At 41.9% G+C, this 14,677-nt stretch overlaps 1 protein-coding gene across 1 annotated transcript in view; it reads right to left on the reverse strand.

The window, feature by feature from the left end:
• LOC125485667 (cytochrome c oxidase assembly protein COX19) overlaps positions 1-610 on the reverse strand; it is a 7,596-nt gene extending 6,986 nt beyond the window's left edge. The window contains exon 1 of the mRNA XM_048609539.1: positions 495-610. Within this exon, the coding sequence (XP_048465496.1) occupies positions 495-504 (10 nt within the window). The 5' untranslated portion in view covers positions 505-610. The remainder of the gene's footprint in view (positions 1-494) is intronic.
• Between the last annotated feature and the right edge of the window lie 14,067 nt (positions 611-14,677).

Raw genomic sequence — 14,677 nt, forward strand, 5'->3', positions numbered from 1 at the left:
ATTCATCGCCGTCGACATCTTTCCCGCAGCTTCCGGTGACGTCACCAGCCAGGGCAAGCTGTCGATCCGCGAGCGAATCGCTCAGTAAAATCGCGCGCAGAGACATCGAGCCCGGCTGCAGCTTGCTCCTCACTTTCTGCCAAGGGACATGTAACTAGAGTGTCACAACAACCACTCCATCCCTTTTCCAAATCAACACATATGTACTGGAAGGGCATAAATACTAATTTGTTTGCCTTATTTCATAAGTGAAACAGCATATTGCAAGGTTTACTTCCAAAGTGTTTGGTGGCCAATGCAATTTGTAGTCTGTCTCAGTCGTTAACATGGTTACATTTCACTCAAAGCTAGTGTCAAAATAGTTTTTGAATTCGTTTTCTTCTTCCAACTTCACTGACCACCAGTCCCATTTCACTGTGGGGTTTGTGTGGGCCACTCAGTCCCAAAACTTTTTCTGTTATTCAATTAGATCATCTCAACTCCTATTTACCTACCTTGCTTCATATCACTTGATACCTTTTACCCAGCAAGCATAGGTTTTCTTTAAAATTTTAAGTCAAGCGGCCTGCTTCAACACGTTGGATTCCATCAGTTGCTCAATCCACAATGCAAATTGTTAATCAGGATTTCTACCAACTGAATGCACATGACTTTGGCAGCCTAAATCCTTATTAACAGAAACCTGTGTTCTTAAATATGTTGTAAATTGGTTCAAGTGCATCAGACCTAACCTTTCACTTGCATTTAAGATCTTGGGAGATTCAGAGACAAATCAGAGGCAAGACAAGGAAAATGTTTTTGTGCAACTGCTTAAGAGGTGGTTAAGATCCGATCAGGTGGCAGATACAGGATCAACTGTAGCTTTCAGAAGAAAAATGTACAATTATTTGAAAGCTGAAAAGTTGCAGGGACATGGAGAAAAAGCAGAATCAGGTGGATTGCTCTTTGAACACAGGCAGAATGGGCTGAATGGTCTCCTAACATGCTGTATATAACATGTTCAACAGGTATCATGTGGACCAAAAGGCAGAAGATGGCAACATTTCGCTAATTGAAAACTAATTGAGGGCAAAAGCACATTTAGTGTGGAAGTCAAGTGGTGAGCAGCAGATTGTCTAGCTATCATATGCCTCACCCATCTCTTCTTTCCACCGGCATTTAAGTTGAAATTTCTAATGCCTGGTTTATAGTCTGATTTATTTTCAAGTAAGATGATATTACATGAAATTAGATAATACACCTACTGAAAAAAAGGGTTTAGGCCCGAAACGTCAGCCTTCCAGCTCCTCTGATGCTGCTTGGCCTGCTGTGTTCATCCAGCTCTACACCTTATTATCTCAGATTCTCCAGCATCTGCAGTTCCTACTATCTCTGAAGGGGTTAAACTAATTCTTTTGGATGTGCTTCTGATGCATGATTTTTGGAGGAAACAGTTTTCAGAAACCTCTGCTGCAACGTTTATCTATAATTAGATTAGCAGATTGGAATTTGTTGACAGGTCTGACAGATAGTTGGGCATGGGCCCCAGTTTATATGGTAGGACAGTTTCTTTCTGAGCTCTATTTCTGAAACATGTTTATTCTGCATTTTTAGAAACATATTCAACAAGAATGCAGGCATTAGTTTCCCCTGAAGACAAATGGATACATTTTCTGTGTTATATTCTTGCTCCTAATGTTCAAACCATTCTAACTGACGTTTTTAATGAATGAAGGGAATGTTTGTAACTAAACCATTCTGCAAAAGCTAACAGCGCACAATAGTTTGCAAGCTTGACACATGTACAAACATGAGAAATCTGGCAATGCAGAGACTAAATTAGAAACAAAATTAAAATAAGAGTTAAAAACAAGTACAAAAACAGAAAATTGCTGGAGAAGCTCAGCAGATCTGACAATATCTGTGGAGAGAAATCAGAGTTAATGTTGCGGGTTGAGTGACCATTCCTTTTCCAGCAATTTTTGTTTTTGTTTCCAATTTACAACATCTGCAAATTACCAACAATCTCATTTTCCTACTGTCTGTGGGTTCCCCACTTCTCCTACTACACTTTCCTCCTTGAAGATGGTCCTTAAACTTTATCTTTATAATGAAGGTTTTGCTATCTATTCCACTGGACCTCTGACATTCTCCTTTCTGTAAACTTGGGATCATGCAAAATTTTACCTATGTCTTAACTTGCACCAAGTCCTGTTCACCTATCGCTGGTTATCTTGATCTCCGACGTCCCTGCGTGGCACCAGTTTCTGGAAACATAAGTCAATGCTGCAAATAGTGTTCGGATGCTGATTGCTGTGTGCGGACCCTCAGAGCAGTTGCATGTATTCTCAAATGACTAAATGGGCCAATTCTTGGCCTGTAGATGTTTGGGCCAGTGGGAGAGAATGTCCTATGAAACAAGGCAACCTAGAGTTCAAGATTTTCTTCATTTCTTTTTCTTCTCTCCTGCAGCTTTGGCTCATGATAAAAGCATTTGAACATGAAACATGATGCACCTTGATGGACAAATTATCAGCAGTTTGAATGATTGGTAACAAATTCCTCCCAGTCACTTATTTTCAATGCTGTTGCACTTCAAAGAGAGCTGCACGGTGACTGTCACATTTTCTCTGTTGTTCCTAGAACACTGGCTGTTTGACAGTTGAGAAAACAGGACCTAGTGGAGGGAGACACTGTTCAACCTTCTAGACACTGTCTAGTCCATCAGATTTGGTTTGGCAGGATTATTGGCTGAATGCTTACATAGCAAGCCTCATGAAGGGCATAGCTTTTGTTTGCTGGCCCTCCCATTGGAGGAGGCTTTGCTGGTGCAATTTCTCTCATTGCTCTCAAGTCTGACTGATACACAGTTCAGGTCTCAGCACAGTGCAATAGTACCGTCGCAACAATTGGTCTGCAAACTGGGACTTTTGTTGACTTGCAGAGGTCGTTGTTACTGTAGGAGTGAACTCCCTGACTGGGGACAAAGACTCGGGAGGCAGCAGGATTCAGGCATGTGGCAATTTATTCAAGCAATTGCAGGGAGAGGCCAAAGACCACTCCAAATCTGGCCTCAACAAAATCCCCTTAATCTTGACTCAGATCGAAACAGAGGTCAATGACGCTCCAATTTGCCCGGTGGGATACTGTATTTTAATACATTTTTGTGTTACAATAATCAGATACGATGTTGTCATTGTGCCTTCCCCCTTAATCTATACATCCAATCCTGTGAAACACCTAATCTGTGATCGACACTTCTGTGGGCAGCCCAAGGTATGATGTCATCCATGATGTCATGATGTTTATCTGACATTGTAATCATCAGGCCTTGGGATCTTACAATGCATCCCATTAATTCATATTCCAAAATTAACAGCCATACCCCTTCAGACATGTCCCAGACTTGCTTATCTTTAAGCACTGCTCGAATTCTATTAGTCACTTTATATTTCTCACTGCCCTAATTACAGGAGATACAAAAGAAATTAGTTCTTAATGCTGTAAATTTCATAATATTGGTTCAATTATAAAGTTAGTTATATGTAAAGTATTGTGTTTACCTCTACTGTTAGCATTCTTTAGCTAATGAATCGTGAGCAATTTGTCTCTCACCGGGTTTACCAGGCACCCCTATCTTTATCCTCATGTGTCTCACAATATATACATCCCACTGTCTGCTAGTCTTCTGTGCCTCTGGTTCATTTCTTCCCTTTAATAATAAGGGAGCTGCTTTACTATCCGAGACTGGTTAACTTTAATATTTTTATTTGAATCTTTTTCTCAGATGCTTTTCGTGATTTTTGTATTTTTGTATATATGTAACGACTTCAAAATCTATCTCGGTGATTATCTGAAGAATCTTTAACTAGAACCTACTCTTAGTATTGTGCATTGTTCAAAAGAAAACCTGATTACTGTGAAATGATTTTATCTGCTGTTTTCGCAGCTGCACCATGACCTATGCTGATCACATACTGTCTTCTGGGATGAGATTTACTGCCCCTACCCTGACTAACTCTTTTCACCTAACGAAATAACATCTTTCTCATTGATAAGACTGAAACTCAATCACTTTCCCAGCTCAATGGACTTGTTTGATCTTCTAGATTTTCAAGAGCCATAATCCCATTAATTCATCTGTGTTTGTTATTGTGGGATCTTACTTTTGTCTTTAATTTTTGTTACAAATCCCAAGCTGTCCGTTCTTAGATGTTTCTTATCAAATTGTCTTCAACAGACGTTTGCAGCTGCTGTTGTGCGGAGCTCCCTGTTACCTTGAGATAATTCCTTCTCAAAGTTACCAGTATGCTAACTCGTGACCTCACGTAAATGCTGAAGCAGGCTTTTAGTTCTGCCTGCTATTGTCCGCCATGTCCTGCAGACATCGCCAGGGGCAGTTGATGGCCATTTTGTGACCGTCGGTCGTGGGCATCTCTAACAGTTGCCAAATAGCTGTTTGTGTTATTTGTAGAAAGCTGAACTGGCACTGCTGAAGTGGTGTTGGATCTCCTCATCAGTGGTGGCCTTTTGAGAGATGTGGCTGCCACGGTTTTGGAAGACCTCAACACATTCCAGTGTGGCTGTTTCAACATGTCTGGGACTGGGCCTGGTTGATATTTGGGTTTTGTTTCGGCAACATTCAGAGACAAACAGAGTTTCTTGTACAGAGAATTCCAGAGATTAAGAGAGGATTGCAGAGGGGAAATAACATTATGTCCGTTCACATATACTGGGTCGTCTGTGGAGGTCAGTTTGGTTTTGGCATGGAGGTAACTGAACTGAAAAAGAGTTATTCATCTACATGCTATTAGCACTGACAGCAAAGGACAGATGACATCATTTTGATAAAGTGAACAACCACTGTCAGGTTGACTGTAAAAAAACTACGTGTGATCTCTCACAGCCTTGCTTTGCCCTGCTCTGGACTTTTAAAGCAGCTGTTCACATTTCCCACTCCACACAGTTATAGTTGTAGATTCATAGAGTTGTATAGCATGGAAACAGACCCTTCGGTCCAACCAGATATCTAAATTAATCTAGTCCCATTTGTCGGCACTTTGGCCCATATCCCTTTCAACCCTTCCTATTCATACACTCATCCAGATGTCTTTTATATGTTATAATTGTACCAGCCTCCAGCACTTGCCCTAGGAGCTCATTCCATATATGCACCATTCTCTGTGTGAAAAAGTTGCCCTTCAGATCACTTTTAAATCTTTCCCCTTTTGCAATAAGCCTATGCCCTCTAGTTGTAGACTACCCTACTGTGGGAAAAAGACTTTGGCTATTCACCATGTGCATGCCCCTCATGATTTTATAAACCTCTAAGGTCACCCCTCAGCCTCCGATGCTCCAGGGAAAATAGCCCCAGCCTATTCAGCCTCTCCCTATTGCTCAAACCCTCAAACACCAGCAACATCCTTGTAAATCTTTTCTGAACCTTTCAAATTTCACAACATCTTTCCTATAGTACAGAGACCACAATCACACACAATATTCCAAAAGTAGCCTGACCAATGTCCTGTACAGCTGTAACATGACATCCCAACTCCTATACTCAATGCACTGACCAATAAAGGCAAGCATACCAAACAGTTTCTTCACTACCCCATCTACCTGTGACTCAACCTTCAAGGAACTATGAACCAGCACCGAAAGTCCCATTGTTCAGCAACACTCACCAGGACCCTACTACTCAGTGTTAAGTCCTGCCCCGATTTGCCTTACCAAAATGTAACACCTCACATTTATCAAAATTAAGCTCCATCTGCTACTCCTCGACCTACCGGTCTACCTGATCAAGGTCCCATGATACTCTGAGATAACCTTCTTCACAGTCCACTACATCACCAATTTTGGTGTCATCTGCAAACTTACTGACCATATCTCCTATATTCATGTCCAATTCATCAATATAAATGACAATTTCATCATGAAGCAATTGCAGGATTGTAACGATGTATCTCTGGAACACAATCTAGTCTCACTATTTACTAAGTCAAATGTTTTAGTCAGGTCAGTGAACACAATGAAGGCTCTAAATATTTTCTTGATATTTTTCTTGGATTTGCTAAGCTTTAGTCACCATATTCAAGGCTCCTCTGGATGTTTTAAACCACACCGTGTCTCTGGCAGGATTTCCTCAGCCACTGGAAGTGTACAATTCAGGAGAATCTTCGTCAGGAATTTCCGTTCTACAGACAACAGGGAAGTACCTCGATGATTACACTGGTTGAATCCCTAAAATCAGGGGATATTCCTTTCCCTTCTGAATCCAACTGTGTTCACTGTCCTATGTTTGGTTTGCTGGGAAAGCAATACATCAATTTTAAAATTCTCATCCTTGTTTACAAATCTCTTCATGACTTCATCTCTCACTATCTCTGTAAAATCCTCCAACCCTACAACCTATTGAGTTATCTGCACTCTTATAATTCTGGCCTCTCAAACATTCCCGATTTGAATCATCCCACCATTAGTGCTTATTCTTTATGCCTCAGTCCTAAGCTCTTCAATTCCCTCCCTAAGCCTCTCCACCTACCTACTTCACTTAATTGCTTTCAGACACTCCATAAAACCTGCCTCTTTTACCAAACTTTTGACTACCTGCCTGATACTGCTTCATATAACTTGGTGTCTAATTTTGCTGTTGTGAAGCATCTTTGGATGTTTTATTACATTAAAGACATTGCATTTGTGCAAGTTGTTGTTGTACAGCCTCTGTGATTTTTGCAGAATGAGCAGGCATTGATTACATATCCTGCTAGAAGACGGGAAGGGAGTAACTTCTAGTTTGGTTTCTTTCAGCTGCCTTAAAAATTGGATGGATTTGTTGCACAGTTGATTGAGTGGTATCTAGTGAAGCTGTAGGCTGCTTCTTTAAGCCTGCCTTCAATGTTTGGACAGCTCTTTCTGCCAGACCATTGGATGATGGATGGTATGGAGCTGCCCTTATTTGTTGAATGCCATTCGACTTTAGGAAATATCAAATTCCCTGCTGGTAAACAATAGCCCATTATCGGTGACCAACACTTCTGGGAGTCCATGTATTGCAAAAGATGCGCAGTTTTTCTATTGTCATCCCCATGTTTAACGAATGAACTCTATGCAGGTCCAGCCACTTTGAGTGGGCATCCACAATGACTAAGAACATTGTGCCCATGAAAGGATCTACATAGTTAATCTGTAACCAAGTCCAGTGCTTGACCGGCCATTCCCACATACGTTGGGGAGCTGCTGGTGGTAATTTTTGTCCTTGTTGGCACTTTGGGCACAGTCCCACTAACACAGTTATGTCAGCATCCAATCCCAGCCACCAGACATTAATTCGCACCAACATCTTCATTTTGGAAACCCTTGGATGACCCTGATGGAGTTCAGCCAGTTTCTGGCAATGACCTATCCATGGGACAATGACTCTTACTCCTCATAACAATATGCCATCCATTACTGTGATCTGGCCTCTCTGGGTCCAAAAAGGTTTCAACTCTGGTTGAGATGGCCCTTTGGTTTCCCCCTTCACCACCGACTGTGTCAGTTTGCCAGGACCACATCTTTCTGCATCCAAAGTCTGATATTGTCAGCTGAGACGGAAAGTGTGTCCAGAAAATTTAAGATTATTACAGACTCTTCCAGTGGTGTATCTGCCAGCGAGAGGCAGCTCAATACATCCGCATTTGCCACTTGGCCTCCAGGGTGATATTCCAACTTGTAATTTTACGCACTTAGTATTTGAGCCCACCACTGAATTTGGCCTGAAGCTAAGTGCGACACTGCGTTGTTCTCTTTACATAGACCTAGCAGGCGTTCATGATCCATTAGTATTGCAAATTTACATCTGTAAAGGTATTGGGAAACTTCCTGACTCCAAATATGACTGCCAAACTTGCCTTCTCAATCTGGGTGTATTTACACTCTGCATTAGCTAAAGTTCTGGATGATATTCTATTGGGCATTCCTCTCCATTGGGCCACTTATGAGCTAATACTACAACAATATTGAATGGAGAGACATCATGTGTCAATACCAGGTCTCGCTTGGGAACATAGTGTCCCAATACCTTAGAGGATGATAGCTGTTTCTTTACTTCCCTGAAAGCTATAGCTTGGCTACGTGACCATTTATAAGGCTGACCATTTTTTAAGAATTGATGCAAAGGTACCAGGATGGAGGCCAGGTTATGTATGAACTTTCCGTAATAATTCAAGTAAAGACCAGTACAGATGTGGGAGCAGGGGCATCTTTGATCGCCCTCACTTTATCTTCCAATGGGTGTAACCTGGTCCTGTCGATTCTGTAGCCAAGTTAGGTCATTTGGGGCACCTGGAACACACATATTTCCCTCCTAAGGTGTACGCCCACCTGGGAGAAATGTCCAACTACCATGTCCAAATTCTGTAAGTGCTCCTTATTGATCTTCCATGTTATTAGCACGTCATCTAGATAAATAGTGACCTGAGGTAGACCTTGTAAAACGCTTCCCAACATCCACTGATAATTGGCACAGGCTGATGATACCCCAAATGGCAGCCTCGTACGTTGGTATAAACCCTTATGAGTATTAATTGTAACATACTTTTGAGAATCCTCATCTAACCACAATTGCAGGTACGCATGGCTCATGTCCAGCTTCGTGAAGGACAGCCACCCTCCAGCTGCAAAAAGCAGTTTACTATTTGTTTAAAATTTCCACAAAGGCAAACTGAGAAGCTTCACAATCGGTACAACCAGTGCTGATCATACTGGACAGGTTTGATGACTCCTTTGCTTCCCAGCATTCTGATTTCTGTCTCTACTTTTGTCCATTAGGCAAATAGAACTGGGCAGGCCTTGCAGAATTGTGTAATTACTTCCTGGTCAACGTGCAAGGTGGTCTTGTGTCCTTTGATAGTCCCTAGACCTTCCTGAAAGACATCCGGGGATTTAATTAGGACTTCACTCAGTTACCCATTTTCTAATCAAAAAATGTTGAGCCATTCTAGGTGAATCTTTCTCAACCAATTTCACCCCCATCAAGCTTCAGTCCCAGCCTTTTACTACAACCAATGGAAACTGAACCAGCTGCTTCTCGTAATAGATCGGAAACGAAGTTGTACCCTTAATCTATAATGGTTCCCCAGTATAGGTTCTCAATCTAGCCAAGGTCTTGCACAAGCCTAAGGATTGGAGTCCAGAGATAATTTTGTTAAAGACTGGTTCTGCAATCGCTGAAACAGCCATGTTAGTATCAACCTCCATTAGAACTGGGTGACCATTTAAGCAGATGTTTAATTTAATTGGTTCTGTTTTGGATGTTGCTGAGCAATTTAACTGTTCCAAACCAGATGCAGGTGGACTTTTCAGGATGTACACTCTCCTGGATATTGGCCTCTGAGTTCTTTTACTCAATTTCAGTTTAGTGGGACTCTTTTGCTGTCTCGAGTCTGCAAGCTGGCAGCAACTACAATGGCCTGCTTGCCTAGATCCTTGAGCAAAGGTTAACCATCTGGCCGAGGATTGGCTTTGTTTTGTGGTTTTGCTGGGGGCTGACCTAGAGCCCCTCTGTTCAGGATATGTCCTGAGTGAGACTATGCAATTGCCTTCACCCAAGTGGTGTCCCCTAAGCTCAGTCGGACTGGCGAGTGTACCACTTCCATTGGAATACTCTGCAACTCATATGCTCCACTTGCTGTATTCTCCAGTGATAAAGCTAGTTGTAGTGCCTGTTTGAAGTCCAGTTGGCCTTCAGCTAGTAGGCACTTTTGCATGGATACATCATTTATCCCATATACCAGACGGTTTCTCAGTATCTCATTAAAGGTTAACCCAAAATCACATGCCTCTGCCAGTCATCTTAACCTAGTCAAAAAAAAACCAATAAAGATTCAGCTGGTTCTCAAGTTGCTGAGTAAAACCAATAGCATCCCAGAATTAGAGGAGGCTTGGGATCATAATATTCCTTAACTAAACACATCAACTCTTGAAAGGTTTTAGTATCTGGTGCCTCAGGGAAAGGTAAGCTTGCAATAACTGAAAATGCTGCAGGTTTGCAAGCAGCTAGAAGGATTACCCATTGTTTTCCATCTGCCCCAATGTCATTTGCCCAGAAGAAAATAATGCATTCTTTCCACATACTGGGCCCAGTCTTTGATGGAAGGATCAAACGAAACAAGCTTCCCAAATAACACCACAATGCCAGAAATGCTTAGCCCAACTCAAAGACAACTGTTGCAAGTGAATTTCTGTAGGAGTGTACTTTTCTCTCGTCGCCACTGAAATAATTCCACAGAGGTCGGTACCCTGTCACCAGGTCACCCTTTATTTACATGTGGAGAGTCCTTGACACTGATCCAGTTGCCTCAGAGCCAGCTGTCAGAGTGAACAGTATGTCTGACACTTCTGTTCTTATCTGTCAGCCAGGGCTCCCTAATTGCCCCAGATTAACAGCCTGAATCAGGGATCTTATATTCTGTGAGGTCAACCTGATGACCTTGTTACAATGACTACAATGTTAACATAATCCCTTGCCAATTATACTGGCATTTCAAAACCTAGAAAATGGATTATCCTGATTACAATAACTTGGAGCTCTGGGATGTCTCAGAACTGCCATCTGATGGAGCAAATCCCCGACCAGTATTATAACATCATTCCAAACAGCAGTGTTTAAGCAGAGCCAAATTTATTAGCTTATGCGTGAATAATGGTATTAGACACAACAAATGTGATTAAAAGGAGAAGTAGTAAATGAAAGTGGAGATTAGTTGAATTTAGTAGAAACAAATGGCAGAAATGAAATGATGCCAGTGTCTGAATAGTGTCTGTGTACAGCCTGTTAACCAAAGAACATCATCCTAACTGAGTACTCCTGTTTGCCAGAAGAGGGGGCTGTCAGTACATTTTAAAGAAGGAGCCTGAGTCTGTTTTAGGGGTGGGGACTGTGTGTCTGCTTTCAAGTTTATAGTTCAGGAAAAACCGAATTGCAATTCTGAAGAACAGTGAAGTGAGAGAGGATCTAATTGAGAAATCATGAAAGGGTTTGATCGTGCAGATGTAGAAATATTGGCACTTGTTTGCAGGGTGGGGAGGTTGCTGTTGGACCAAGTCTAGAGTCCAAGGTGTAAATTGAAGATTGTCACTGATAAAACCACTAAGGAACTCGGGGATAAACTCAGGAATTTGAAGCCAGAGTTCGGTGATAATTGGCATGACAGCTTTCCTGAGTGTAAGGGACCAATTTACTCCAGAGAAATATTTTGTTTCTGATAATGGCCTCTGTTATTGTGAAATTCATTATTGCTTGAAGTGGTTAGAATGAATTTGAATTATTATTGTCACATGTACCTAAGCACAGTGAAAAGTTTTGTTTTGTGTGCAGCATAGGCAGATCACTGTACAGAGTGCATAGGGTAATAGACAGAGCGAAGAATACAATGTGACAGCTGCAGAGAAGACGCACAAAGAGTGAGAGCAACATTAAATTGACAATTTGAGAGGTCCATTTCGGAAGTCTAATAACAGCAGGGAAGAAGCTTTTCTTGAATCTGTTCATATGTGTATACAAACTTTTATATCTTCTGCCCAACTGAAGAGGGTGGAAGAGTGTATAACCAGGGTGGGAGGGGTCTTTGATTATGCACTTGTTGCCACACTTGCCAATGATACACTTAAGGAAAAGAATGGAACTGAAGAATATGGTGCTAGGGTGAATTGAAGAGAGAGCGAGGAGGGTCCTGTCGATGATAAGGGCCATTTGTCCGCAAGGTTTGTTTCTGTGCTCTAGACCTGATGTAATCTATATCTGGGCTCAGCTGTGGCTCAGTTGATAGGTGCCCGGCTTTTGAGGCGTGAGGTTTTTGGTTCCAATTTCACCCCAGGGCTTGAATAGACAAAACAATGCTAAGTGGTGAGATGTTGGGACTGCCGCCCTTTAGTCGATACTTTAAAGCAAGATTCTATCTGTCTATAATAAAACAAAGAAGTGTTGCTTCTGGAGATCTGAAACAAACAGGAGAAAGTGCTAGAGAAACTCAGCAGGTCTGGCAGCATCTGTGGAGTGAAAAACAGAGTTAATGTCTAGAGTCCAGTGACCCTCCCTCAGAACCACCTGTCTACTTGAATGGACATAAAAGATCCCAGGACACTACATCAAAGACGTGTTCTCCTCAGTGTTCTGCCCAATATTTATCCCTCATCAATGTTTCAAAAGCATTTCGCCTGCTCATTAACTAACACGTTGCTGTTTGAGGAAGCTTGATGTGTACAAAGTAGCTGCTGTGTTTCCTACATTACAAAAGTGACTGAATTTCATTGACTGTAAACCACTTTTGATTCCTGTGCAAAGCACTATAAAAATGCAAGCCTCTTTTTATTATGTTCTTTTCATCCACTGCTATCATTGTGGCAGGGCTTCCCATTGATAAATGTTATTATCTAGTTACTAGTTGACTGTGATGAGGAACATTTTTCGTGTGTTGAATACATTACTGCCTGGAGAAAGGCTATTGGAATAATGTTGTAAGCTGCATTCCCCCTCTACTTCCATGCCGCTGCGCAGATCTCAGTGACTTCAGAATCAGAAGCTCGATGCGTCCACACGCCAATAGACATGCGCGCACCCCAAGCAGCTGCATGGTTGAGCAGCTAAACTGAGAGGTTTGCCACCATTACTTGGTTCTGCTGGAATCTTCTTTGTGTAGATTTGGTGCCACCAATGCTTCTAGTAAAACTAGCCTGTGGTGCTCACTAATATCCACTGGTGAAGGATTAACTCCAGATAATTCTTCAGCATAAGCTTGAGTATCAAGACGTAAACTTTTTTACACAATAATGAGATAACAGGTTATGTTGGTTTAAAGGAACTTGCGAACTCTACAGTCTTCTGGACTCAATATCAAGTTCAACAATTTTAGGGTACCTTCTCCCATGCCCTTACCCAATCCCCACACACCAGGCCTTATTATCACATGGTCTGCTATTTCACAGAACCCATTGTTAGCCAATAATTGTCCCCATTAGTAGCTATTCATTCTTCCAGGCTGATCGATATTCATTCCTTTGTCTACCTAAATGTTCTTCTCTCTCCTTGGGCTCTATCTCTACCTGTCATTTACTCCTTACCTCCCCCCCCCACTCTATCTTCTGCATCAAAACCAACCTTTTCCTAGCTGCTAGGAAGTGTCTGAGGAAGTGTCACTGGACCTGATACATTAACTCTGATTTCTCTGCACAGATGCTGCCAGATCTGCTGAGCTTTTCTGGCAATTTCTATTTTTGCTTCTGATTTCCAGCATCTGCAGTTCTTTTGGTTTTTTTATGTAAGTTTAAAATTGGTTAACCACATTAACACTAGATGGAGACATTGTTATCTCAGAGATTAGCTAGGTCCATGCTACATGGCTGTGGACTGTAGAACTGACAAACTGAAAAACTAACCAAACAATTATTTCAGATTGACTATAACTGAGTAGCTCCTCATAGAGATAGTCTTTCACATTTCAATGGGCAGAGATATTCCAAAGCCTCTGAGTCAACACTTTCTTGGTAACTGCTTGATACAATTGGAGGTTGGAAAAAGCTAATTGATCGAGAAGCACAGAAAAGATAAAGACAGTTGGAAAAAGCAGAAGAATAGGTGGATGTAATAGGTGGATGTAATACCAAAAGGCTGATTCAACCCATTAGAAAGCAGTAAGGTACTGGCCAACATGGTAGAGAAGATATATGAGAGCACAAATGAGGGAGATACTGCCTTGACTACATGAAATCAATGCAGAATCAGCCAAGATTTTGTCCTTTTGCCCCTAGAATCTATATTGACCAGGGTTATTTTCAGATATAGATATTAGTGTCATCAGTCAGGGACACTCTGTACATCCTGAGCCCGGGCACCAGGCAGGCAACACAGCCTTTGGGACCGTCAATCCTGTCTACAGAGTACAGTGTCTATTCGCCTGACTATACTATCCCCAATTCCAACTACATTTCTCTTTTCTCCCCCCTCTTGAATGGCTCCCTGCACCATGGTGCTATGGTCAGTTTGCTCATCCTCCCTACAGCCCCAGCTCTCATCCACACAGGGAGCAAGTATCTCAAACCTGTTAGATGACCTCAAGGCCTGTGGTTCCTTCAGCACTACCTCCTGGACCCCTCTACTTGCCTTGCTGGTATCACACCCTCCTGTCCCTGACCACAGACCGAGTTTGAGAAATCGTCAATCTACAGGGTGTGACAGCCTCCTGAAACACAGCGTCCAGGTAGCTCTCCCCTCCCTGATGTGTTCAAAGCTCAGCCTCCAGGCCACCAACTCTGAGCCAGAGTTCCTCAGCCAACCAACACTTGCTACAGATGTGGCATTATGAGCCACAATGGGTCCACCAGTATAGTTACAACCCATCATCTGGCCTGGTATCTCTACTTTAATACTTAGTTCTTAACTGAATTTTTAAAAAAAATTCAAACCAGTCTTTTTAGTTTATAGCTTATAAATATTTCCCCTATTTACCTTCAATCTGAAAGTAACCTATAACAGATAATCAAAATAGTAGCTATCACCAACCAATGAACTTGCGGATTACCTGTGATGTCATTGTTTTGTGTTGGGCCCTGATCCTGGACTTCAGTTTATCCCATTTTAAAAAAACCTTACAGCAATGAGCCAAAAACTAAAAACAAACAAGAAGCACCTCTTCCCCTCTGCACCAAATTCCCACATTGC

The sequence above is a fragment of the Rhincodon typus genome, chromosome 21 (assembly GCF_021869965.1).
Source record: "Rhincodon typus isolate 14 chromosome 21, sRhiTyp1.1, whole genome shotgun sequence".
In the NCBI taxonomy this organism is placed as follows: Eukaryota; Metazoa; Chordata; class Chondrichthyes; order Orectolobiformes; family Rhincodontidae; genus Rhincodon; species Rhincodon typus.